We start from the raw sequence: 24,079 nt of genomic DNA on the forward strand, positions 1-24,079 counted from the left end.
ACTCTGTCACTGCACTTGTTTCTGATTGGTTCTTGGAGGGGAGGGGCGGGGCCGCAGCGCGCAAACGCGGAAGCGCGGCGGGGGCCGGGGCAGAGGCGGGTGAGGAGGGCCCGGGGGGAGGGGGCGCGCTGGGGGGGGGTCCTTAGGATTTGGGGGGAATTTTAGGATTTTGGGGGGGTTTTAGGGTTTGGGGACGCCTCTTTTTGGGGAGGGGGGGGGTTGGGGGTTGGGGTTTCGTTATGGGGTGCCCGGGTTCGGGGGTGCCCCTTTTGGGGGGTCTTTTTTTTGGGGGGGTCGTTATGGGGCCGTTTTTGGGGTCTGTTTTTTTGGGGGGGGATTTTTGGGGGGTTTCAGGGTTGGGGGGGCCATGGGGTGGATTTTGGGGGGGTTCAGGGTGCCATTGGGTAGGGGTTGGGGGTCCCACTGGGGGGGGCATTTTGTTATGGGGTCTGTGTGAGGGGGGCAGATTTGGGGTGGGGGGGGCAGATTTGGGGTCCCGCCTCCGGGTGCCCATTTTGGGGGTCACAGCGTGGGGCAGGGATTGGGATTGAGATTGGGGTCGGGATCAGAGTCGGGATTGCGGTAGGGGATTGGGATTGGGGTCGGGATTGGGATCGGGGCTGGGATTTGGGATCGGGATTGGGATTGGGGTCGGAATTGGGATTGAAGTTGGGATTGGGATAGGGATTGGGATCGGGGTTGGGATTGGGATCGGGGTCGGGATCAGGGTTGGGGTCGGGATTGGGATCGGGGATTGGGGTCAGGATTGGGATCGGGGTCAGAATTGGGGTTGGGTCTGGGATTGGGATTGGAATTGGGATTAGGATCAGAAATGGGATTGGAATAGGGCGTTGGGATTGGGATTAGGGTTGGGGTCGAGATTGGGGTCGGGGTTGGAATTGGGATTGGGGTCGGGATTAGGATCGCGGTTTGGGTCGGGGTCGAGATTGGGGTCGGGGTTGGGATTGGGGTCAGGATTGGGATTGGGGTTGGGATTGGGATCAGGGATCGGGGTCAGGGTTGGGATCGGAGTCAGAATTGGGGTTGGGTCTGGGATTGGGGTTGGAATTGGGATTAGGATCACAAATGGGATTGGGATAGGGTGTTGGGATTTGAATTGGGATTGGGGATGGAATCAGGTTTGGGGTTGGAATTGGGATTGGGGTCGGGATTGGGATTGGGGTTTGGGTTGGGGTCGAGATTGGGGTCGGGGTTGGGATTGGGATCAGGGTTGGAATTGGGATTGGGGTCAGGATTGGGGTTGGGATTGGGGTTCGGATTGGGATTGGGGTCAGAATTGGGGTTGGGTCTGGGATTGGGGTTGGAATTGGGATTGGGATCAGAAATGGGATTGGGATAGGATGTTGGGATCGGAATTGGGATCGGTGTTGGGGTTCCGATCGGGGTTGGGATTGGGATCAGGATTGGGGTTGGAATTGGGGTTGGGGTCGGGGTTGGAATTGGGATTGGGGTTGGGATTGGGATCGGGATTGGGGTCAGCATCAGAGTAGGAATTGGGATTGGGTAGGGATTGGGGTTGGGATTGGGATCAGGGATTGGGGTCAGGATTGGGATCGGAGTCAGGATTGGGGATTGGGGTTGGAGTCGGAATTGGGGTTGGGATCAGGATTGGGATTGGGGTTGGAATTGGGATCGGGGTCAGAATTGGGATTGGGATCGGGGTCGGGATTGGGATTGGGATCAGGATCAGGATTGGGATTGTGGTTGGGATCGGGGTCGGAATTGGGATTGGGATTGGGACCAGCATCCCACCCACACCCCTCACACTACCTCCCCCCACCCCCCCCACTTCCCCAAACCCATTTAGGACCCCCACCGCCCCCCGACCCTACAAAACCACCCCCATGCCGCCCGTCTCCTCCCTCGTCCACCTGTGCGCCCGCCGCCTGGCCGGCGGATCAGAGATCGGGGTCAGGATTGGGATTGGGGTCAGAATTAGGGTTGGGTCTGGGATTGGGGTTGGAATTGGGATTAGGATCAGAAATGGGATTGGGATAGGGTGTTGGGATTTGAATTGGGATTGGGGTTGGAATCAGGATCGGGGTTGGAATTGGGATTGGGGTTTGGGTTGGGGTCTAGATTGGGGTCGGGGTTGGGATTGGGATGAGGGTTGGAATTGGGATTGGGGTCAGGATTGGGATTGGGGTTGGGATTGGGGTTGGGATTGGGATCGGGATCAGGGTTGGAATTGGGATTGGGTAGGAATTGGGATCGGGGTCGGGATTGGGATCAGGGATCGGAGTCAGGATTGGGATCGGAGTCAGGATTGGGGATTGGGGTTGGAGTCGGAATTGGGGTTGGGATCGGAATTGGGGTTGGGATCAGGATTGGGATTGAGGTCAGAATTGGGATCGGGGTCGGAACTGGGATTGGGATCAGGATCAGGATTGGGATTGTGGTTGAGATCGGGGTCGGAATTGGGATTGGGGTCAGAATTGGGATCGGGGTCGCAATTGGGATTGGGATCGGGGTCGGGATTGGGATCGGGATTGGGGTTGGAATTGGGGTTGGGATCGGGATCAGGATCAGAATTGGGATCAAGACCAAGATCCCACCCCACACCCCTCACACTACCTCCCCCCACCCCCTCCCACTTCCCCAAACCCATTTAGGACCCCCACCGCCCCCCGACCCTACAAAACCACCCCCATGCCGCCCGTCTCCTCCCTCGTCCACCTGTGCGCCCGCCGCCTGGCCGGCGGATCAGAGATCGGGGTCAGGATTGGGATTGGGGTCAGAATTAGGGTTGGGTCTGGGATTGGGGTTGGAATTGGGATTAGGATCAGAAATGGGATTGGGATAGGGTGTTGGGATTTGAATTGGGATTGGGGTTGGAATCAGGATCCGGGTTGGAATTGGGATTGGGGTTTGGGTTGGGGTCTAGATTGGGGTCGGGGTTGGGATTGGGATCAGGGTTGGAATTGGGATTGGGGTCAGGATTGGGATTGGGGTTGGGATTGGGGTTGGGATTGGGATCGGGATCAGGGTTGGAATTGGGATTGGGTAGGAATTGGGATCGGGGTCGGGATTGGGATCAGGGATCGGAGTCAGGATTGGGATCGGAGTCAGGATTGGGGATTGGGGTTGGAGTCGGAATTGGGGTTGGGATCGGAATTGGGGTTGGGATCAGGATTGGGATTGAGGTCAGAATTGGGATCGGGGTCGGAACTGGGATTGGGATCAGGATCAGGATTGGGATTGTGGTTGAGATCGGGGTCGGAATTGGGATTGGGGTCAGAATTGGGATCGGGGTCGCAATTGGGATTGGGATCGGGGTCGGGATTGGGATCGGGATTGGGGTTGGAATTGGGGTTGGGATCGGGATCAGGATCAGAATTGGGATCAAGACCAAGATCCCACCCCACACCCCTCACACTACCTCCCCCCACCCCCTCCCACTTCCCCAAACCCATTTAGGACCCCCACCACCCCCCGACCCTACAAAACCACCCCCATGCCGCCCGTCTCCTCCCTCGTCCACCTCTGCGCCCGCCGCCTGGCCGGCGGATCAGAGATCGGGGTCAGGATTGGGATTGGGGTCAGAATTGGGGTTGGGTCTGGGATTGGGGTTGGAATTGGATTAGGATCACAAATGGGATTGGGATAGGGTGTTGGGATTGGGATTGGGATCAGGATCGGGGTTGGAATTGGGATTGGGGTCGGGATTGGGATTGGGATCGGAATTGGGGTCATCATCAGAGTAGGAATTGGGATTGGGTAGGAATTGGGATCGGGGTCGAGATTGGGATCAGGGATTGGGGTCGGGATTGGGGATTGGGGTTGGGATCAGGATTGGGGTTGGAATTGGGGTTGGGGTCGGGGTCAGGATTGGGATTGGGGTTGGGATTGGGATTGGGGTCAGCATCAGAGTAGGGATTGGGTAGGAATTGGGTTTGGGGTCGGGATTGGGATCAGGGGTCGGGGTTGGAGTCGGAATTGGGATCGGGGTCGGAATTGGGGTTGAAATCGGGATTGGGGTCTGGGTTGGAATTGGGATTGGGATCAGGGATTGGGGTCAGGATTGGGATCGGAGTCAGGATTGGGGATTGGGGTTGGGATCGGAATTGGGGTTGGGATCAGGATTGGGATTGGGGCAGGATTGGGATCGGAGTTGGAATTGGGATTGGGATCAGGATTGGGATTGTGGTTGGGATTGGGGTCAGAATTGGGATTGGGGTCAGAATTGGGATCGGGGTCAGAATTGGGGTTGGGTCTGGGATTGGGGTTGGAATTGGGATTAGGATCACAAATGGGATTGGGATAGGGTGTTGGGATCGGAATTGGGATTGGGTTCAGGATCGGGGTTGGGATTAGGATCAGGGTTGGAATTGGGATTGGGGTTGGGATTGGAATTGGGATCGGGGTCAGAATTGGGATTGGGATCAAGACCAAGATCCCACCCCACACCCCTCACACTACCTCCCCCCACCCCCTCCCACTTCCCCAAACCCATTTAGGACCCCCACCGCCCCCCGACCCTACAAAACCACCCCCATGCCGCCCGTCTCCTCCCTCGTCCACCTGTGCGCCCGCCGCCTGGCCGGCGGATCAGAGATCGGGGTCAGGATTGGGATTGGGGTCAGAATTAGGGTTGGGTCTGGGATTGGGGTTGGAATTGGGATTAGGATCAGAAATGGGATTGGGATAGGGTGTTGGGATTTGAATTGGGATTGGGGTTGGAATCAGGATCCGGGTTGGAATTGGGATTGGGGTTTGGGTTGGGGTCTAGATTGGGGTCGGGGTTGGGATTGGGATCAGGGTTGGAATTGGGATTGGGGTCAGGATTGGGATTGGGGTTGGGATTGGGGTTGGGATCGGGATCAGGGTTGGAATTGGGATTGGGTAGGAATTGGGATCGGGGTCGGGATTGGGATCAGGGATCGGAGTCAGGATTGGGATCGGAGTCAGGATTGGGGATTGGGGTTGGAGTTGGAATTGGGATTGGGATCAGGATTGGGATTGGGGTCAGAATTGGGATCGGGGTCAGAATTGGGGTTGGGTCTGGGATTGGGGTTGGGATTAGGATCACGATTGGGGTTGGGATTGGGATCAGGGTTGGGGTTGGGGTTGGGATTGGGATCAGGGTTGGAATTGGGATTGGGATCAGGATTTGGATTGGGGTTGGGATTGGGATTGGGGTCAGAATTGGGATTGGGGTCAGAATTGGGATTGGGGTCGGGATTGGGATCAGGGATTGGGGTCAGGATTGGGATCGGAGTCAGGATTGGGGATTGGGGTTGGAGTCGGAATTGGGGTTGGGATCAGGATTGGGATTGGGGTCAGAATTGGGATTGGGGTTGGGGTACCGATTGGGGTTGGGATTGGGATCGGGGTCAGAATTGGGATTGGGATCGGGGTCGGGATTGGGATTGGGATCAGGATCAGGATTGGGATTGTGGTTGGGATCGGGGTCGGAATTGGGATTGGGGTTGGGATTGGGATCGGGGTCAGAATTGGGATTGGGATTGGGACCAGCATCCCACCCACACCCCTCACACTACCTCCCCCCACCCCCCCCACTTCCCAACAAAACCCATTTAGGACCCCCGACCCTATAACCCCCATGCCGCCCGTCTCCTCCCTCGTCCACCTCTGCGCCCGCCGCCTTGCCGGTTCCCCCGGCGCGTTGCCGCGGCTGCCGGCTGAGTTGTACCCGGCGCTGCTGGAGGCGGCGCTGGCGGAGCCGCGGGTGCCGTTGTTTCGGGATTTGGTGCGTTCCTGGCCCTACCCGGTCCTGCGCCTCCCGCGCCGCCCGCGCCGGGCACGAAGGACGCCGGGGAGGGGGTGTCTGCAGGCGCTGCTGCTCGCCATCACCGCCGGGATGAGGAGGGAGGAGAGGTGGGGGTGTGGGGTGGGGTGTGGGGTGGGGTGGGGGTGTGGGGTGGATTGGGGTTGGGGTTGGGATTGGGAGAGGATGGGGTTGGGATTGGGGTTGGGATTGGGGTTGGGATTGGGATTGGGTTTGGGGTTGGGGTTGGGATTGGGGTTGGGTTTGGGGTTGGGTTTGGGATTGGGATTGGGTTTGGGGTTGGGATTGGGATTGGGGTTGGGATTGGGATTGGGTTTGGGGTTGGGATTGGGGTTGGGATTGGGGTTGGGATTGGGGTTGGGTTTGGGGTTGGGGTTGGGATTGGGATTGGGAGAGGATGGGGTTGGGACTGGGGTTGGAATTGGGGTTGGGTTCTGGGGTTGGGGGCTGCCCCCTTTTTTTGGGAAGATACCTCTTTTTTGGGGAGATGCCCCTTTTTTTGGGGTTGCCCCTTTTTTGGGGAGATGCCCCTCTTTTTTGTGGTTGCCCCTTTTTTTGGGGATTCCCCTTTTTTTTGGGGCTGCCCATTTTTTGGGGAGATGCCCCCTTTTTTTGGGGATTCCCCCTTTTTTGGGGGGGATTCCTCTTTTTTTGGGGGTTGCCCCCTTTTTTTGGGGTTGCCCCTTTTTTTGGGTTCCCCCTTTTTTTGGGGTTGCCCCTTTTTTTTGGGTTCCCCCTTTTTTGGGTTTGCCCCTTTTTTGGGATATACCCCTTTTTCAGGTGATACCCCTTTGCCGCTCCCTCTTTTTTGGGTTTGGAGCACCTAGATCCCACCCCAAACCCTTCCCCGTACCCCATCCCCACAGCCCCAGCCCGTTCCTCCGGGTCCTGGACCTGACGGGGCTTCAGGACGGCGCCGAGCAGGACCCCGATAACCCCAGCCTTTGGTCGGGGACCGTCCTCTTGGCCAAGGCTTGCTTGGAGTCATCGCAACGCCGCGAGGACACCGGGGGACACCGGGGCTCCCCGGTAGAGCTGCGCGTTGACCTCTTCGTCAACAGCACCTCGGGCCCCATCCTCCGCGCCGCCCTCCGCGCCGCCGGGGCGTTGCGCCTACGGTGCCGCGACTTCCACGCCGAGGAATTGTCCTTGGGCGCCACGGTGGCGTTGTTGGAGGCGTTGGAGCCGGCGGGGTTGCGCCGCGTCGACCTGCGCTTCAACAATTTGGGCTTGCCCGGTTTGGTCGAGGTCTTGCCGCGCCTCGAGCGCTTCCCCGAATTGGAGAGTTTGAGGTTGCCCTACAGCAACGTGGACGCGCGGCGGCCGGGGGCGGAGGACGGGCTGCGGAGTTTGGCCGAGGGGTTCGGCCGCTTGCAGCGCCTCCGGGAGCTGAATCTGGGCTCCTGCCGCCTCTCGGGGAGGCTGCGGCAGCTCCTGGGGTGAGTGCGCGCCCCGCGGGGTGAGTGGGGTGGGGTGGAATGGCCCCCAGGTGGAAGGGAGCCGTGAGGATCAAGTCCAACTCTTGGCACCGCGCGGGTCTACCCAAAATTTTAGAAGGTGCACAGGTTTAGCCAAAAGCTCTGTAGGCCACGTCTACCCAACAGCGTTTTTAGGCCAAGTCTAGCCAAAAAAGTCTGTAGGCCACATCTATCCAAAAACGTTTTTAGGCCAGGTCTACCCCAAAAAAGTCCGTAGGCCAGGTCTACAACAAAAAGGTCTAGGCCAGGTCGACCCCAAAAAGCCTGTAGGCGTCTACCCAAAAAATGTCTAGGCCGGGTCTACCCAAAAAGCCTGTAGGCCAGGTCTACCCCAAAAAGGTCTGTAGGCCAGGTCTACCCCAAAAGGCCTATAGGCCACGTCTACCCCAAAAAAGCCTGTAGGCCAGGTCGACCCCAAAAAACCCTCCAGGCCAGGTCTACCCAAAAGGCCATGTCTACCCCAAAAATGTCTGTAGGCCGGGTCTACCCGAAAAAGCCTGTATGCCGGGTCTACACAAAAACTAGGTCACGTCTACCCCAAAAATGTCTGTAGGCCAGGTCTACCCAAAAAATGTCTGTAGGCCAGGTCGACCCCAAAACGTTTGTAGGCCAAGTCTACCCCAAAAAGCCTGTAGGCCGGGTCTACCCAACAGGCCATGTTACCCCAAAAAGCCTGTAGGCCATGTCTACCCAAAAAGTCCAGGCCAGGTCTAACCCCAAAAAGCCTGTAGGCCGGATCCACCAAAAAGGCCAGGTCTACCCCAAAAAAACCCTGTAGGCCATGTCCCCAAAAAATCTGTAGGCCGCCCGCTGCCCCCGCAGCCCTCACGCCTCCCTTCTTCCCCCCCCCACAGCTCCCTACAACACCCACTGGAGAGCCTGGAGCTTCCCTTCTGCCACCTCCTCCCCGTGGACTTCGCCTACCTCCTCCGGAGCCCCCACGCGCTCGCGCTGAAGAAACTCGACGTGAGCGGCCACAACCTCTCCGAGGACCTCTTGCAACCCTTCCTCCAGCTTTTGGCCACGGCCTCGGGCACCTTGCGCCACTTGGACGCCATGGAGTGCCGCCTGGAGGACGCCCACCTCGGCGCCCTACTCCCGGCGCTCCGCCGCTGCGCCCACTTGGGCTACTTGGGTTTTTTCGGCAACCCCTTGACCTCGTCGGGGGTGAAGGCGTTGGCGGAGGGCACGGCGCCGCTCGCCGGCCTCCGCCTCGTCATCTACCCGCGCCCCGTGGATTTTGGGGGTGAGGAGGAGCTCCCCGAGGACGAGGAGCGCTCGGAGGGGCTTCAGGAGGAGGTGCAGCGGGTGCTGCGCGGCGCCGGGCGGGACGAGGCCGTGTGGACCACGAGCCTGAGCCGCCACCGCGCCCTCGACTACTTCGCGCTGTAGCAGAAGCATGGGGGCGTGGTATAAAATTGGTGTTTTTAATGGCTGGTGTCCCCGTCCCCACCCGTGCTGTCCCCACGTTGTCACCGTGTCACCGGTCTTGCACCCGTGGCCGGGGGGAGTGCCCGCTGCTCTGTGGTGTCCCGAAACGCTGCGATGATTCCAGGGATGGTGGGTGGAAGCGCAGGGCCACCGTGGGGACACCAGGGGGTGGTGGCCACCATGGGTGGTGACAGTCAATGTGGGAGGGGGGTGATGGCCATGATGACGTGGTGATGGCCACCTCCAAGGGGTGATGGTGGCCACCACTGGAAGGTGACGGCCACCACTGGGGGGTGATGGCCACGATGACATGGTGATGGCCACCACCATGGGGTGATGGTGGCCACCACTGGAGGGTGATGGCCACCACTGGGGCGTGATGGCCACGATGACGTGGGGATGGCCACCATGGAGTAATGATGACCACCACTGGGAGGTGATGGCCATGATGGCATGGGGAAGGCCACCCCCATGGGGTGATGGTGGCCACCACTGGAGGGTGATGGCCACCACTGGGGCGTGATGGCCACGATGACGTGGGGATGGCCACCATGGAGTAATGATGACCACCACTGGGAGGTGATGGCCATGATGGCATGGGGAAGGCCACCCCCATGGGGTGATGGTGGCCACCACTGGAGGGTGATGGCCACCACTGGGGCGTGATGGCCACGATGACGTGGGGATGGCCACCATGGAGTAATGATGACCACCACTGGGAGGTGATGGCCACGATGACGTGGGGATGGCCACCACCATGGAGTGATGATGGCCACCACTGGAAGGTGATGGCTACCACTGGAAGGTGATGGCCACCACTGGCGGATGATGGCCACGACGACATGGTGATGGCCACCACCACGACATGATGATGGCCACTAGGTAGTCCTGGCCACCTTTGTGTGACGGTGGCGGCCACCATGGCTCGGTCACACCAACACGGGCACACTCGTGTGCGGCACCCATTGCCAGAGCGTGATTGGGTCACCATGGGGTGTTGATGGCCACCTTGAGCTTCTGGTAGCCACCGCGGCGCGCCGCCGGCCACGAGGACCCGGCGCTAGAGCAACCAAGTGTCGGCGTGGCGGGGGCAGTAGCAGGCGCGCCGCAGGATGGCCTCCAGCTCGTCGTAGGGCCGCTCGCGCCAGTGCGGCAACAACGCGCGGTTGTTGAGTAGCCGCAGGCCAGGGGCGCCGGCGCGGAGCAAGGCGTAGAGGCACCGCCAGCGGCTCTGCAACGCCAACCGTGCGCGCCGCTGCAGGATCAAACCCCTCGTCCTCTTCCTCACCCGCAGCGCCCGAAGCGCCGGCAGCTCCAGGCGGCCGAAAACCAACCCCCGGCACCGCCAAACGTCCAACACCTCCAAGGAACGCGACTCCAAGGCGTACGAGGTGCCCAAATCCTGCACTGGCACCAGGAGGTGCAGCACCAGCGTCTTGAGGCGGGGGAGGGCGGCCGCCAGCTCGCGGAGCGCCTCGGGGCGCACGCCGCGGAAGCCCCAAAAATACCGGAGCTCCAAAGTGTGCAAGTGCTGGAAGCGGCCAAGGGCGGCCACCGAACGCCGCGACCAGTCGAAGGGCAGCTTGGCGCGGGCCAAGCCCGGCGCCTTGAGGCTCAGCAGCTCCAACAACGCTTGGAAACGGCTCAACTGCTCCAATTTGGCACCGCCGGGCGGGCGTGGGCCGGGGGGTTGGTGGGGGCTGAGGGTCCAGTCGAGCTCCAGCTCCCGCAGCTCGCCGCAGCGCACGCTCTCCAAAAAGTCCTGCAGGAATTCGGCCCAACCGGCTCGGCGGTCGCCCAAGTCGAAATTGGCGCGGAGGAGGCGCGGGGCGGCGCGGCGGGCGGCGAGGTGGAAGGCGTAGCACCGCACCCAGCCCTGCCAGCGCGCGAAGGCGGTGACACCGGTGTCATTGTCATCGTCCTGGTGCTCCGCCAGTGCCGCCGGGGCGCCGGTGAAGTCGGCCACGCGCCAGAGGCGAGGCGAGCGCACCAAGCGGCTCCAGGCGCCGCACACCAGCGCGGCCGCGCACTTCTCCGCCGGGGACAGGAAGGAGAGGACGTGGAGCTGGCAGTCGGGTGGCAGGCGGCTGAAGGGGAAGGTGCCGAGGTCACCGCTGTCACCGCTGTCACTGCTGTCACTGCTGGCACTGCTGGCACCTCTGTTGGTGCTGGGATCTCTGCCGGTGATGCCACCGCTGTTGCTGGTGTGGTCTCGGTCACTGGTGTCACTTCTGTCTCTGGTGTCGCTTGTGTCACTGGTGCCACCTCTATTACCTCTGTCACTGGTGTCCCTTCTGTCACTGGTGTTGCTTCTGTCACTGGTGTCACTTCTGTCACTGGTGCCACTTCTGTCACTGGTGCTACCTCTATTACCTCCATTACTGGTGCCACTTCTGTCACTGGTGCCACCTCTATTACCTCTGTCACTGGTGTCCCTTCTGTCACTGGTGTCCCTTCTGTCACTGGTGCCACCTCTATTACCTCCGTCACTGGTGTCCCTTCTGTCACTGGTGTTGCTTCTGTCACTGGTGTCACTTCTGTCACTGGTGCCACTTCTGTCACTGGTTCCACCTCTATTACCTCTGTCACTGGTGTCCCTTCTGTCACTGGTGGCACTTCTGTAACTGGTGCCACCTCTATTACCTCCGTCACTGGTGTCCCTTCTGTCACTGGTGTTGCTTCTGTCACTGGTGTCACTTCTGTCACTGGTGCCACCTCTATTACCTCCATCACTGGTGTCCATTCTATCACTGGTGTCCCTTCTGTCACTGGTGCCACTTCTGTCACTGGTGTCACCTGTATTACCTCTGTCACTGGTGTCCCCTCTGTCACCGCCGTCCCCGTCTCCGTCCCCGCTCTCTCGCCGCCGCCGTTTCCTCCTTCGGGCCATGGCGGCCTCTGGGGGCTGTCCCCGTGCCCTGGGGGGGGGGGGGGGGGCAGCGCCATCAGGGGGGTCCTGACCCCTCCCCCCCCACCCCCTGAGACCCTCCCCAACCATGGGGACCCCCCCCTCCGTGCCCCCCAACCCCCCAAATTGGGTTCCCCCTTCCCCAAAATGGGTTCCCCCCCCCCAAAATGGGCTCCCCCTCCCCCCCCCTCCCGGTTCACCCCTCCCTCCCCCCCCCCCCTCGGTACCGGCTTTCACCCTCCCCGCCGCTACTTCCGGCACCGCCCCGTGACGTCATCAATGACGTCAAAGGTGGGAGAGCAACGAGTTGGGGCTGGGGGGGGCGGGGGGGAAGCGAGCGCCCCCTGGTGGTGGGTGGGGGCTGGAGGAATTGGGGGCGGGGCACCCCAGGAAAAAGGGGAGGGGGGGCCTGAATTTGGGGGGACACCCCAAATCTGGTGGGGAAACCCCAAATGTGGGGGGAAACCCAAATATGGGGGGGCACCCCAAACCTAAATGGGACATCCAAAACCTGGGGGGGGGCACCCCAAATTTTTTTTGGGGGGGGCACTGCAATCCTGCTATGGATACCCCAATTTTGGGGGAGGACCCCGCAAACCTGGGGGGTGACATCTCAAATTTTGTGGGGGGGGACACCCCAATCCTGCTATGGACACCCCAATTTGGTGGGGGCCACCCGAAATCTGGGGGTTGACACCCCAAACCTGGTACAGACACCCCAAACCTGGAGGGGGGGGCACCCCAAATTTGGTCGGGACACCCCAAACGTAAGGAAAACACCCCAAACCAGTGAGGGGACACCCAAATTTGGTCGGGACACCCCAAATGTAAGGAAAATACCCCAAACCAGTGAGGGGACACCCCAAATTTGGTCGTGACACCCTAAATGTAAGAAAAACACCCCAAGCCAGTGAGGGGACACCCAAATTTGGTCAGGACACCCCAAATGTAAGGAAAACACCCCAAAACACTGAGGGGACACCCCAAATTTTTTTAGGGAACCGCAAACCTGCAGCCCATACCCCAAAACCTTCGGGGGGGGGACACCCCAAACCTTCCCCTAACCCCCCCATATCCTCATTTCCCCCCCCCCCCCCCCCCCTTGGTCCCCTCCTTCCCACCGTGGGGCTGGAGACACGGGGACCTGGTGGCACCGCCTCCCCCCCCATGATGGGGACAGGACGGGGACACACGTGAAGCCCCCTTGGGATGGGGGGTGTGTGGGGGAGGACATTTTGGGGGGGGGGGACATTTTGGGGGGGGGCACAGCTCCATTCCGTTGCCCCCCCGAGGGGTGGGGGCGACGCCGCGGACACAACCACACCAAGTCCTTAGGCTGCTTCATCTCCTTGTTCACACACCGGGGGGGGACACCGGGGGGGACACCTGGGGGGACATGGGGGGGGGACGGGGACACGGGGGGGGTCCCCATCACCCCCTCCCCACCCCCCCAACCCCATCAACAACACCCTCACGCCCCCCTTGCCCCCCCCCACCACCACCCCCATCACCGCGGAGCAACGGCACCAACTCGTGGTCGAGCTCGTAGCGCACCCCCCGCCAGGTGAAATGGGTGGGGGGTCTCCCGACCCCCCCCTTGTACTCGAAGGCCGGGCTCCATTCGTCGGCCAACGCCGAACTCACCAACCCCACGCCGCCGGCGCGGGCGGGCGCCGGGTGGTAGAGTCGCCCGTTTTCGGGCAAGAAGGCCAAGCGCCGCGGCTCGAAGGGCACGGCCAAGCGCTCGCCGCCGCCGCAGTAGGAGAGCAGCTGGGGCGCGGCGGTGCTACCGGTGGTACCGGTGGTGATGGTGCTTGTGGTACTTGTGGTACTTGTGGTACTGGGGCTCAGGAGGCGGGTGAAGACCACGGGCCGGTCCTCGCAGCGGACGTAGTTGCGCTCGCGGCCGCAGGGCGAGAGGTAGGGGAAGGCGGCCTCGTAGCGCCCGCTGCGGTTGGGGCGCAGGCGCTCGAAGAAGAAGGTGAGGAAGCGCTGGTCTGCGGGAAGTAATTAGCGTTAGGTCGTTAATTAGCTAATTAGGCCACGGGGTTAGGGTCATGGGGGGGTTATTGGGGGGATAACCGACGGTGGTAGCGTTGGGGTGAGTTAATTTGGGGTTAACCAACGGGGTTAGCGTCAGGGGGTGTTAATTAGCAATTAACCGATACATCAGGGGCTAATTAATTAGCATTAATTAGCAACGAAGCAATGGCGTTAAGCATCAGGGGTGCGTTACTTAGCGGTTAACCAATGGTGTTAAAATCAGGGTGCGTTAATTAGCGATTAACCAATGGTGTTAGCGTTTGGGGCTCGTTAATTAGCAGTTAACCAATGTTAATTAGTTATTAACCAATGGTGTTAGTGTCAGGGTGAGTTAATTAGAGATTAACCAATGGCGTTAGTATCAGGGTGCGTTAATTAGCGATGAACCAATGGTGTTAGTGCCAGGGTGCGTTATTTAGCGGTTAACCAACGGGGTTAGCGTCAGGAGGCGTTAATTAGCAATTAACCAATACATTAACCAACAGTGTTAGCATCAGGGGCTAATTAATTAGCATTAATTAGCAACGAAGCAATGGTGTTAAGCATCAGGGGTGCGTTAATTAGCGTTTAACCAATGGGGTTACTGTCAGGGGTGCGTTAATTAGCAGTTAACCAATGGTGTTAGTGTTTGGGGCTCGTTAATTAGTTATTAACCAATGGTGTTAGTGTTGGGGTGGGTTAATTAGTTATTAATCAATGGTGTTAGTGTCGGGGTGAGTTAATTAGAGATTAACCAATGGCGTTAGTATCAGGGTGCATTAATTAGTGATCAACCAATGGCGTTAGCATCAGGGGTTTATTAATTAGCGATTAACCAATGGCATTATTTTCAGGGGTGTGTTAATTAGTGACTGACCAATGGTGTTAGTGTCAGGGTAGGTTAATTAGTGATTAACCAATGGTATTAGTGTCAGGGTGCATTAATTAGCAATTAACCAATGGCGTTAGTGTCAGGGGTGCATTAATTAACGATTAACCAACGGTGTTAGCATCAGGGTGCGTTAATTAGTGATTAACCAATGGCGTTAGTGTAAGGAGTGCATTAATTAGCAATTGACCAATAGTGTTAGCATCGGGGTGCGTTAATTAGCAATTAACAAACGCCATCAGCGTCAGGGCTCGTTAATTAGCGGCCGACCGACCCCGTTAGCGGCAGGGCTCGTTAATTAGCGCTTACCTTTGAAGCAGGTGATGAAGTTTTTCACCTTGGCATCGTCCAGGAAGAGCTGCGGCAGGGCCACGGCACCCATGGGTGCTCGGGACCCCCCCGGGACCCCCCCAGGACCCCCCCAAAACCCTTCGGGACCCCCCCCCCCGCTCCCCCCAGTTCCCCCAGACTCTCCCCAGTTTGCCCCAGTTCCCCCCAGTTCCCCCGTTTCCCCCCCCTTTCCCTCCAATTCCCCCTGACCCCCCCCAATTCCCCCGTTTCCCCCCATTTTCCTCTTAGCCCCCCCCCAATTTTCCCCATTTCCCCCCCATTTCCTCCCAATTCCCCCCAATCCCTCCCCTTTACCCCCCCACCCCCCAAACTCCCAAAATCACCCGTTTTTGCCCCAAACCTGCCCCTGGTGGTCGATGTAGTAGAAATACTCCCTGGTGCCCCCCCCCCCCAGCCCCAATTCCCCCCCCCCCACTACCCCAATTCCCCCCAATTCCCCCCCACCCCCCCCACCCCCCAAACTCCCAAAATCGCCCGATTTTGCCCCAAACCTGCCCCCGGTGCTCGATGACTCCCTGGTGCCCCCCCCCAACTCCCCCTATTCCCCCCCACTCTCCCCAATTCCCTCCACGCCCCCCACCCCCCAAACTCCCAAAATCGCCCTTTTTTGCCCCAAACCTGCCCGCGGTGGTCAATGTAGTAGAAATACTCCCTGGTGCCCCCCCCCCAACTCCCCCAACCCCCCCCTTTTCCCCCTAACCCCTCCTTTTCCCTCCCACCTCCCCACCCCCCAAACTCCCAAAATCGCCCGTTTTTGCCCCAAACCTGCCCTCGGTGGTCTATGCAGTAGAAATACTCCCTGGAGCCCCCCCCCCAACCCCCCTAATTCCCCCCCACTCCCCCGTTCCCCCCTTTTCTCCCTCACCCCCCCAAACTCCCAAAATCGCCCAGTTTTGCCCCAAACCTGCCCCTGGTGGTCGATGACTCCCTGGTGCCCCCCCCCCCCAACTCCCCCTATTCCCCCCCACTCTCCCCAATTCCCTCCACGCCCCCCACCCCCCAAACTCCCAAAATCGCCCGATTTTGCCCCAAACCTGCCCCCGGTGCTCGATGACTCCCTGGTGCCCCCCCCCAACTCCCCCTATTCCCCCCCACTCTCCCCAATTCCCTCCACGCCCCCCACCCCCCAAACTCCCAAAATCGCCCTTTTTTGCCCCAAACCTGCCCGCGGTGGTCAATGTAGTAGAAATACTCCCTGGTGCCCCCCCCCCAACTCCCCCAACCCCCCCCTTTTCCCCCTAACCCCTCCTTTTCCCTCCCACCTCCCCACCCCCCAAACTCCCAAAATCGCCCGTTTTTGCCCCAAACCTGCCCTCGGTGGTCTATGCAGTAGAAATACTCCCTGGAGCCCCCCCCCCAACCCCCCTAATTCCCCCCCACTCCCCCGTTCCCCCCTTTTCTCCCTCACCCCCCCAAACTCCCAAAATCGCCCAGTTTTGCCCCAAACCTGCCCCTGGTGGTCGATGACTCCCTGGTGCCCCCCCCCCCCAACTCCCCCTATTCCCCCCCACTCTCCCCAATTCCCTCCACGCCCCCCACCCCCCAAAGTCCCAAAATCGCCCTTTTTTGCCCCAAACCTGCCCGCGGTGGTCGATGACTCCCTGGTGCCCCCCCCCCAACTCCCCCTATTCCCCCCCACTCTCCCCAATTCCCTCCACGCCCCCCACCCCCCAAACTCCCAAAATCACCCTTTTTTGCCCCAAACCTGCCCCCGGTGGTCGATGACTCCCTGGTGCCCCCCCCCCATCTCCCCCTATTCCCCTCCACTCTCCCCAATTCCCTCCACGCCCCCCACCCCCCGAAGTCCCAAAATCGCCCGTTTTTGCCCCAAACCTGCCCACGGTGGTCGATGGAGTAGAAATACTCCCTGGTGCCCCCCCCCTCAGCCCCAATTCCCCCCCCCCCACTACCCCAATTCCCCCCAATTCCCCCCCACCCCCCAAACTCCCAAAATCGCCCGTTTTTGCCCCAAACCTGCCCCCGGTGGTCGATGACTCCCTGGTGCCCCCCCCCCAACTCCCCCTATTCCCCCCCACTCTCCCCAATTCCCTCCACGCCCCCCACCCCCCAAAGTCCCAAAATCGCCCGGTTTTGCCCCAAACCTTCCCTCGGTGGTCGATGTAGTAGAAATACTCCCTGGTGCCCCCCCCCAATTCCCCTCAATTCCCCCTCACCCCCAAAACTCCCAAAATCGCCCAGTTTTGCCCCAAACCTTCCCTTGGTGGTCTATGCAGTAGAAATACTCCCTGGTGGCCCCCCCCCAACCCCCCCAATTCCCCTCAATTCTCCCCAACTCCCCTCACTCCCCCTTTTCCCCCCCACCCCCCAAACTCCCAAAATCGCCCAGTTTTGCCCCAAACCTTCCCTCGGTGCTCGATGACTCCCTGGTGCCCCCCCCCAACTCCCCCTATTCCCCCCCACTCTCCCCAATTCCCTCCACGCCCCCCACCCCCCAAAGTCCCCAAATCTCCCTTTTTTGCCCCAAACCTGCCCTCGGTGGTCGATGTAGTAGAAATACTCCCTGGTGCCGGGCGCGGGGCTCTGCCCCTGGCGGTACCCGCAGGCCGCGGCCCGCAGCAGCCCCGGCCTCATGGCGCCGCCCGGACCCGTTATGGCGACGGACAACCGGAAGCGGAAGTGCTCCCCTCCCCTTTCCCTCCGCTGATCTTTCCGCCCCCTTCCTTCGCCAGCTTCCGGGTGTTGCACCGGAAATGGGGCTCCGGGGGGAAACTGTGGGCTGGGGAGTGGGGGGGGCCGGGTAATGGGGGGTGTGGGGACCCTATAGGGACCCTATAGGGACCCCAAAGGGATCCAAAGGGACCCAAAAGGAGCCAAAGTGACCCAAAGGGATCCTATAAGGACCCTATAGGGACACTATAGGGAGCCAAAGGGACCCAAAGGGACGGACCCCAAGAGATCCTATAGGGACCCTATAGGGACCCCATAAGGACCCTATATGGACCCCAAGGGATCCTATAGGGACCCAAAGGGATCCTATAGAGATGCAAAGGGACCCAAAGGGATCCTATAGGGACACTATAGGGACACAAAGGGACACAAAGGGACCCATAAGGACCCCAAGGGACCCCATAAGGACCCTATAGGGACCCCATAGGGACCCCATAGGGACCCAAAGGGATCCTATAGGACCCTATAGGGACCTGAAGGGACACAAAGGGATCCTATAGGACCCTATAGATACCCGAAGGGACACAAAGGGATCCTATAGGGACTCTATAGGGACCCCATAAGGACCCTATAGGGATCCAAAGGGATCCTATAGGGAGCCAAAGGGATCCTATAGGGACACAAAGGGACACAAAGGGACCCAAAGGGATCCAAAGGGACCCCATAGGGACCCCATAGGGACCCCAAGGGACCCTATAGGGACCCAAAGGGATCCTATAGGGATCTGAAGGGACACAAAGGGACCCCATAGGGACACAAAGGGATCCTACAGAGACCCAAAGGGACCCCAAGGGATCCTATAGGGACCCTGTAGGGAGCCAAAGGGACTCAAAGGGATCCTATAGGGACCTAAAGAGATCCAAAAGGACCCTATAGGGGTCCCAGAGGGACCCAAAGGGACCCCATAGGGACCCCACAGGGACCCTGTAGGGAGCCTAAGGGATCCTATAGGGACCCTATAGGGACCCCATAAGGACCCTATAGGGACCCAAAGGGATCCTATAGGGACAGTGCGGGGCTCCAGGCGCCCCATGGACAGCTGGGAAGTCCCTGGGCACCCCTATGGGTACCCACACACCCCCTACATGCCCCTATAGGCAGCCGTAGACCCCCCTATAGACACATATAGATCCCCTACATGCCCCTATAAGCATCCGTACACCCCCCGGGCACCCCTATAGGTACATGTACACCCCCTGTGTGCCCCTATAGATGCCCATACACCCCCATGCACCCTATGGACACCCATACTCCCCCCCTACCCCCAAAGTGACCCTTATATTCTCCCACACCCCCCAGTGACTCCTCTAGCCACCCCCCCACACACCCTGAGCCCCCCATATGCCCCAAATACCCTCCCGTGCCCCTATATACACCCACACCCTCCCCGTCCCCCCCCGACACTCCTATACGCACCCCATACATCTTTTGGGGTCACATACACCTATGCACACCCTATAGGGGCCGTATGGCCCGGGCCCATCTCCCACCCCCCTCTATAGGGCCGTACGGGGCCCTACACACCCTGGAGGGCACCCACCCCTATATGGCAGCCCTATAGGGTCACCAGGAGGCCCCATATCGGCTCCGGGGCACCCCGTTCCCATATGGGGTGCCATCGATCCGCTCCAGAGTGAACGGGGCGGAGGAGAGGCCGTGTCCATACGTAGCTTTATTCACACAACATGGAGTCGCCTCTACATGTCCATGCGGCGTAATTACAGAGTTCCTCGGGTAACGAGCGGCGCGGGGGGGGGACACACCCCAAATCTGGTGGGGGGGGGGGGCCCCCCCCCGCTCGTCCCCCACCACTCCCCTCCGCGCCCGCAGCCCCCCCCCCACTCTCGGGGCTGGGAGTGGTTTGGGTTTTGTTCCTCTCGTTTTTTTCCATTTTTTTTTTTTTGCTTTTTTTGTTTTTTAAAGTGTTTTCACCGTAATAAATTAAAAACGCAGCGCTGAAAAGAGAAAAAAAAAAAAAAGGGGGGGGGGAATGGGGGAAAAAGGGGAAAAAAAAAGGGACAAAAAGGGGAAAAAATGAAAAAAAAAGGGGAGAAAAAGGGAAAAAGGGAAAAAATGAAAAAAAAAGGGGAAAAAAGGGGAAAAAAGGGGAAAAAAATAAAAAAAATGGAAAAAAGGGAAAAAGGGAAAAAATGAAAAAAAGGGGAAAAAAGGGGAAAAAAAGGGAAAAAGGGAAAAAATGAAAAAAAAGGGGAAAAAGGGGAAAAAAGGGGAAAAAAAAGGGGAAAAATGGGGAAAAAAGGGGAAAAAAAGGGGGAAAAAAAGGGGGGGTAAAAAAGGGGAAAAAAAAAAAAGAAAGAGAAAATCAATATATAAAATACGGGGGGGGGGGGGGGGAAACTCAACAAATAAAATAAGTAAAATAAAATAAAATAAAATAAGTAAAATAATAAAATAAACCGAAATAAAATAAAATTAAAGAGTTTACAACAACGAGACCGAAATCCGGGTGCCCGAACCCGGGGGGACCGCGGCCGCTTACAAAAATCTCTGTACAACTTCTGTCCGAGCCGGGGAGGGAGGGGGGGGTCCCCGCCACCGACCCCCCCCACCCCCACCCCCCCCAGTGTCCCCATTTGGGGACAACGCGGTGGCCCCCGGGGCGAGGAGGAGGAGGAGGGGGGGGGGGGGCGGGCGGCGGCGATAAAATAGCATCTGCAATTAAAACTATCTCGTTAGCAAACGTTTCTATGTAATATCTCTCTTTATAGCTCTATACACTCTGACTGGCCTGGGGGCCCCCCCGAAATATGTGTTGTGTCCCCCCCCCAAAAAAAAAAAGGTGGTCGCCGGATGGAGCAGAAGGCACTTGCTCGCTGGCGACGCCGTGGTGGTGGCCCTGGGGGGGGGGGACACGCGTTGGGGGGTCCTCGGGGACAGGCGGTGGTGGCCTTGAGGTGGGGGGGGAGCTGGGAGGAGGTGGTGGGCACCGGGGGGGGGGTTTGGTGGGACCAGGAGGAGCTGATGGGTGTTGAGATGGGTCCAGAAGGACCAGAGGTGGGGGGGTCCAAGATGGTTCCAGAAGGACCAGGAGGAGGTTGTGGGTGCCAAGATGGTTCCAGAAGGTTCCAGAAGGACCAGGAGGAGGTTGTGGGTGCCAAGATGGTTCCAGAAGGACCAGGAGGAGGTTGTGGGTGCCAAGATGGTTCCAGAAGGTTCCAGAAGGACCAGGAGGAGGTCGTGGGTGCCAAGATGGTTCCAGAAGGTTCCAGAAGGACCAGGAAGAGATCGTGGGTGCCAAGATGGTTCCAGAAGGTTCCAGAAGGACCAGGAAGAGATCGTGGGTGCCAAGATGGTTCCAGAAGGTTCCAGAAGGACCAGGGGGAGCTGATGGGTGCTGAGATGGGCCTGGAAGGACCAGGAGGAGATTGTGGGTGCCAAGATGGTTCCAGAAGGACCAGGAGGAGATTTTGGGTGCCAAGATGGTTCTAGAAGGTTCCAGAAGGACCAGGAGGAGCTGATGGGCACCAAGATCACGGAATCACAGAACATCCCGAGTTGGAAGGGACCCAGAAGGCCCCACATCGAGTCCAACTCCTGGCTCCACGCAGAAGCACCCCAAAACCAGACCATGTCCCAACGCTCCTTGACCTCCTTCAGGCTCGGTGCCGTGACCACGTCCCCAGGGAACCCGTCCCAGTTCCCCACCACCTCTGGGTGCAGAACCTTTCCCTCACCCCCAGCCTGACCCTCCCCTGTCCCAGCTCCATGCCGTCCCCTCGGGTCCTGTTGCTGTCCCCAGAGAGCAGAGCCTCTCGTGAGGGAGCTGCAGGCCGCCATGAGGCCTCCCCTAGGCCTGCTCTGGGTTCAACACACCAAGGGACCTCATGGCTCCTCACACCTCTTCCAGGAGGAGATGATGGGTCAAGCAGGGCCAAAAAGATGTCTGGGGCCAAGATGGGTCATCTGGGGCCGAGTGTAGGTGATGGGTACCGTGATGGATCCAGCAGGGCCAAGGGGACGTGGTTGGGTGCTGAGATGGGTCCTTTGGGACCAGGCGGTGCTGAAGGGTGGTGAGATGGGGTCTTCAGGGCTGGGTGGTGGTGAGATGGGTCCTTCAGGACCTTGTGGTAGTGAGATGGGTCCTTCAGAGCCTTGTGGTAGTGAGATGGGTCCTTCAAGACCTGGTGGCACAGATGTATGGTGAGATGGGTCCCTCAGGACCTAGTGGTGGTGATGTATGGTGAGATGGGTCCTTCAGGGCCTGGTTGTGATGGGATGGGTCCTTCAGAGCCTGGTGGTGGTGAGATGGGTCCATCAGGACTTGGTGGTAGTGAGATGGTTCCTTCAAGACCTGGTGGCACTGATGTATGGTGAGATGGGTCCTTCAGAGCCTCGTGGTGGTGAGATGGGTCCTTCAAGACCTGGTGATGATGAGATGGGTCCTTCAGGACCTAGTGGTGGTGATGGGTGGTGAGATGGGTCCTTCAGGGCCTGGTTGTGATGGGATAGGTCCTTCAAGACCTGGTGGCACTGATGTATGGTGAGATGGGTCCTTCAGAGCCTGGTAGTGGTGAGATGGGTCCTTCAAGACCTGGTGATGATGAGATGGGTCCTTCAGGGCCTGGTTTTGATGGGATGGGTCCTTCAGAGCCTGGTGGTGATGAGATGGGTCCTTCAAGACATGGTGGCACTGATGTATGGTGAGATGGTTCCTTCAGAGCTTGGTGGTGGTAAGATGGGTCCCTCAGGACCTAGTGGTGGTGATGTATGGTGAGATGGTTCCTTCAGAGCCTCGTGGTGGTGAGATGGTTCCTTCAGGACCTGGTGGCACTGATGTATGGTGAGATGGGTCCTTCAGAGCCTGGTAGTGGTGAGATGGGTCCTTGAGGACCTGGTGGTACAGAGATGGGTCCCTCAGGACCTGGTGGTGCTGATGGGTTGTGCTCCCCAGCGCTGCTCCGAGGGACGGGCACCAGGACGGGACAAGACCAGCCTGCCCAGCTCCCCCAGCACCCCCGGGTGGGCAACGGCAGGGGGCTGAGCCACCCGGGGGCCCCCAGCACCCGCAGGGACGTGGCACGTGTCCATGGGACGTTTGTTCCTCCTGTCCCCAAAGTGCCACCTCGATATCTGCGTCGTGTCTCCCGCCCCACTCTGCTGTCACCTGGTCCACAGCGGTGGCCGTGCCAGACCCCACGGACACAGGTTATTGCTGAACCAGGACCCGCTTGTCCCCAGTGCCGTCCCCCAGTCCCCACTGCCACCTACACCCACGCCCACAGCCACCCACACCACCCGTGACAGCCACACCACCCTGGGGTGCTCCTGGGTGGGTGCTGCGAGTCCAGGACCCCCCAAAATGTCCAGCGGGGAGGTGGGCAGTGAGTGAGGTGGCCGGAGCATCGGGAGCGAGCAGGGGACCCGGCTCGTGCTCCTCGGCCACGTCGGGTCGGGGCGGACGGGGTGGCGGTGGGATCGGGTGGTGGCTTCGCCCCGCGTGCCGCTATAGGACGCCCTCCATGAAGCTGGTGTCGAGGTGCTGGATGAGCACCCGGATGAAGGACATCTCCTTGCGGGTGTTCTCGAAGATGATCCGCGGGTCGTCCGACTGGCAGCGCAGGCAGTTGGGGGCCATCACCATGGCCAGGTTATTGACGTCCATCTTGGTGACGGCCACGTTGGCCGGCTGCACGAACACCTGGGGAAGAGGAGCACGGGGGGGGTGAGCTCCTCGGATGAGACGGGAGCGAGGAACCAAGGGGGGAGCCCAAAACCACGCGCCACCACCCCAAAACCATCAGCGGGGGTTGTGGGAGTGGTGGGACCCCGTCCTTCTCACCTGTAGGAAGCGGATGAGGTAGCACAGCACCATTTTGTTGATCCTGGGCAGAGAGTGGACGACAGCGATGGCTGCCTCGGGGTTCTCGTAGTGGGTGATGCACTGCTCGTAGAACTCGTGGGGGATCAGCGGCTCCTCCAGCTCCCGGTACCACAGCTTCAGCAGGGATGCTGGGGGACGAGGGCAACCGTGAGATATGGGGCTGAAGCTCTGCCCTACCCCATGCCCCCCCCCCCCAACGCGCCCACCCGGCCCCTACCGGGAACGTGGGGGTCCTCCAAGCCCGTGGGGATCTTCCACTGGTCCACCTGCAGCTTGAGCGCGTTGACCTCATCGATGTCCCCGGGGACCCTGGGTGGGTTGGAGCAAGGAGAAGCTTGGGGGCTGCTCCTCACCCCGAAGGGCACCAGTGGGGGTGGTGACGACCCCCACCGCGGGCGACACGGGGCCGTACCTGAAGATGCCCTCGGTCTGGTCCCCGTTGAGCGCCAGCACCTCCTCGGAGAGGCGCGTTTGCACCCAGGGCAGCTGCCGGTCGGGGTAGCGCTCCTTCTGCATGGCGATGATGTCCTGCAGGGAGCTCCCGAACATGGAGGGGTTGAAGACGGCGTTCTTGGCGTGGCGGATCTCCTCGATGTTCGGCTTCTTCAGGCCCTGCGGGAGACAGTCCCACCACGTGGACCTTTGAGTCTGATTTGGGAGGAACCTGCGGACCTTGAACCCTGAGCGTGGTGGGATGCCG

General features: G+C 59.8%; 4 protein-coding genes across 12 annotated transcripts in view; 1 reads left to right on the forward strand and 3 right to left on the reverse strand.

Annotated features, from left to right (window-relative positions):
• Positions 1-40: 40 nt before the first annotated feature.
• Positions 41-8,681, forward strand: LRRC14 (leucine rich repeat containing 14). 4 transcript variants are annotated; one of them, XM_072034213.1, is made up of 4 exons: positions 41-99; positions 5,563-5,859; positions 6,637-7,209; positions 8,103-8,681. In XM_072034213.1, exons 2-4 carry the CDS (start codon positions 5,585-5,587, stop codon positions 8,638-8,640), a joined length of 1,386 nt encoding a protein of 461 aa, XP_071890314.1. In that variant the 5' UTR covers positions 41-99; positions 5,563-5,584; the 3' UTR covers positions 8,641-8,681. The 4 variants fall into 4 exon arrangements, with proteins under 4 accessions (XP_071890314.1, XP_071890312.1, XP_071890313.1 ...); XM_072034211.1 differs by lacking the exon at positions 41-99 and adding an exon at positions 2,913-3,541; XM_072034212.1 differs by lacking the exon at positions 41-99 and adding an exon at positions 4,485-4,581.
• Positions 8,662-11,879, reverse strand: LOC140001781 (uncharacterized). Its single transcript, XM_072034207.1, has 2 exons — positions 11,815-11,879; positions 8,662-11,597 (listed from the first exon to the last, which is right to left on the reverse strand). The coding sequence occupies exons 1-2, from the start codon at positions 11,862-11,864 to the stop codon at positions 9,740-9,742; spliced, it is 1,908 nt and encodes a 635-aa protein (XP_071890308.1). The 5' UTR covers positions 11,865-11,879; the 3' UTR covers positions 8,662-9,739.
• Positions 11,880-12,928: 1,049 nt separating this feature from the next.
• Positions 12,929-17,496, reverse strand: C2H8orf82 (chromosome 2 C8orf82 homolog). Its single transcript, XM_072034217.1, has 3 exons — positions 17,337-17,496; positions 14,808-14,856; positions 12,929-13,584 (listed from the first exon to the last, which is right to left on the reverse strand). The coding sequence occupies exons 1-3, from the start codon at positions 17,439-17,441 to the stop codon at positions 13,019-13,021; spliced, it is 720 nt and encodes a 239-aa protein (XP_071890318.1). The 5' UTR covers positions 17,442-17,496; the 3' UTR covers positions 12,929-13,018.
• Positions 17,497-19,196: 1,700 nt separating this feature from the next.
• The window catches only part of ARHGAP39 (Rho GTPase activating protein 39), an 83,619-nt gene continuing 78,736 nt past the window's right edge, over positions 19,197-24,079 (reverse strand). For 5 of the 6 annotated variants that reach the window (XM_038175266.2, XM_072034205.1, XM_072034206.1 and 2 more), the window contains 4 exons: positions 23,792-23,991; positions 23,597-23,688; positions 23,338-23,507; positions 19,197-23,196 (listed from right to left, as the gene is read on the reverse strand). In XM_038175266.2, coding sequence (XP_038031194.2) covers positions 23,002-23,196; positions 23,338-23,507; positions 23,597-23,688; positions 23,792-23,991 — 657 coding nt within the window. In that variant the 3' untranslated portion in view covers positions 19,197-23,001. The remainder of the gene's footprint in view (positions 23,197-23,337; positions 23,508-23,596; positions 23,689-23,791; positions 23,992-24,079) is intronic. The other variant, XR_011807308.1, reaches the window with a different exon arrangement.

This window comes from Anas platyrhynchos, chromosome 2 (assembly GCF_047663525.1).
Source record: "Anas platyrhynchos isolate ZD024472 breed Pekin duck chromosome 2, IASCAAS_PekinDuck_T2T, whole genome shotgun sequence".
In the NCBI taxonomy this organism is placed as follows: Eukaryota; Metazoa; Chordata; class Aves; order Anseriformes; family Anatidae; genus Anas; species Anas platyrhynchos.

Bases quoted from the DNA above. Each gene is read 5' to 3' on its own strand.
- LRRC14 (XM_072034213.1), top strand. From the start codon at position 5,585: ATGCCGCCCGTCTCCTCCCTCGTCCACCTCTGCGCCCGCCGCCTTGCC. The intron at 5,860-6,636 runs GTGGGGGTGTGG...CCATCCCCACAG, and splicing joins GGGATGAGGAGGGAGGAGAG to CCCCAGCCCGTTCCTCCGGG. The intron at 7,210-8,102 runs GTGAGTGCGCGC...CCCCCCCCACAG, and splicing joins AGGCTGCGGCAGCTCCTGGG to CTCCCTACAACACCCACTGG.
- LOC140001781 (XM_072034207.1), bottom strand. From the start codon at position 11,864: ATGACGTCACGGGGCGGTGCCGGAAGTAGCGGCGGGGAGGGTGAAAGC. The intron at 11,598-11,814 runs GTACCGAGGGGG...CCCCCCCCCCAG, and splicing joins GGCGGGGAGGGTGAAAGCCG to GGCACGGGGACAGCCCCCAG.
- C2H8orf82 (XM_072034217.1), bottom strand. From the start codon at position 17,441: ATGAGGCCGGGGCTGCTGCGGGCCGCGGCCTGCGGGTACCGCCAGGGG. The intron at 14,857-17,336 runs GTTTGGGGCAAA...GCCCTGCCGCAG, and splicing joins ACATCGACCACCGAGGGCAG to CTCTTCCTGGACGATGCCAA. The intron at 13,585-14,807 runs GTAAGCGCTAAT...TACTTCCCGCAG, and splicing joins CTTCATCACCTGCTTCAAAG to ACCAGCGCTTCCTCACCTTC.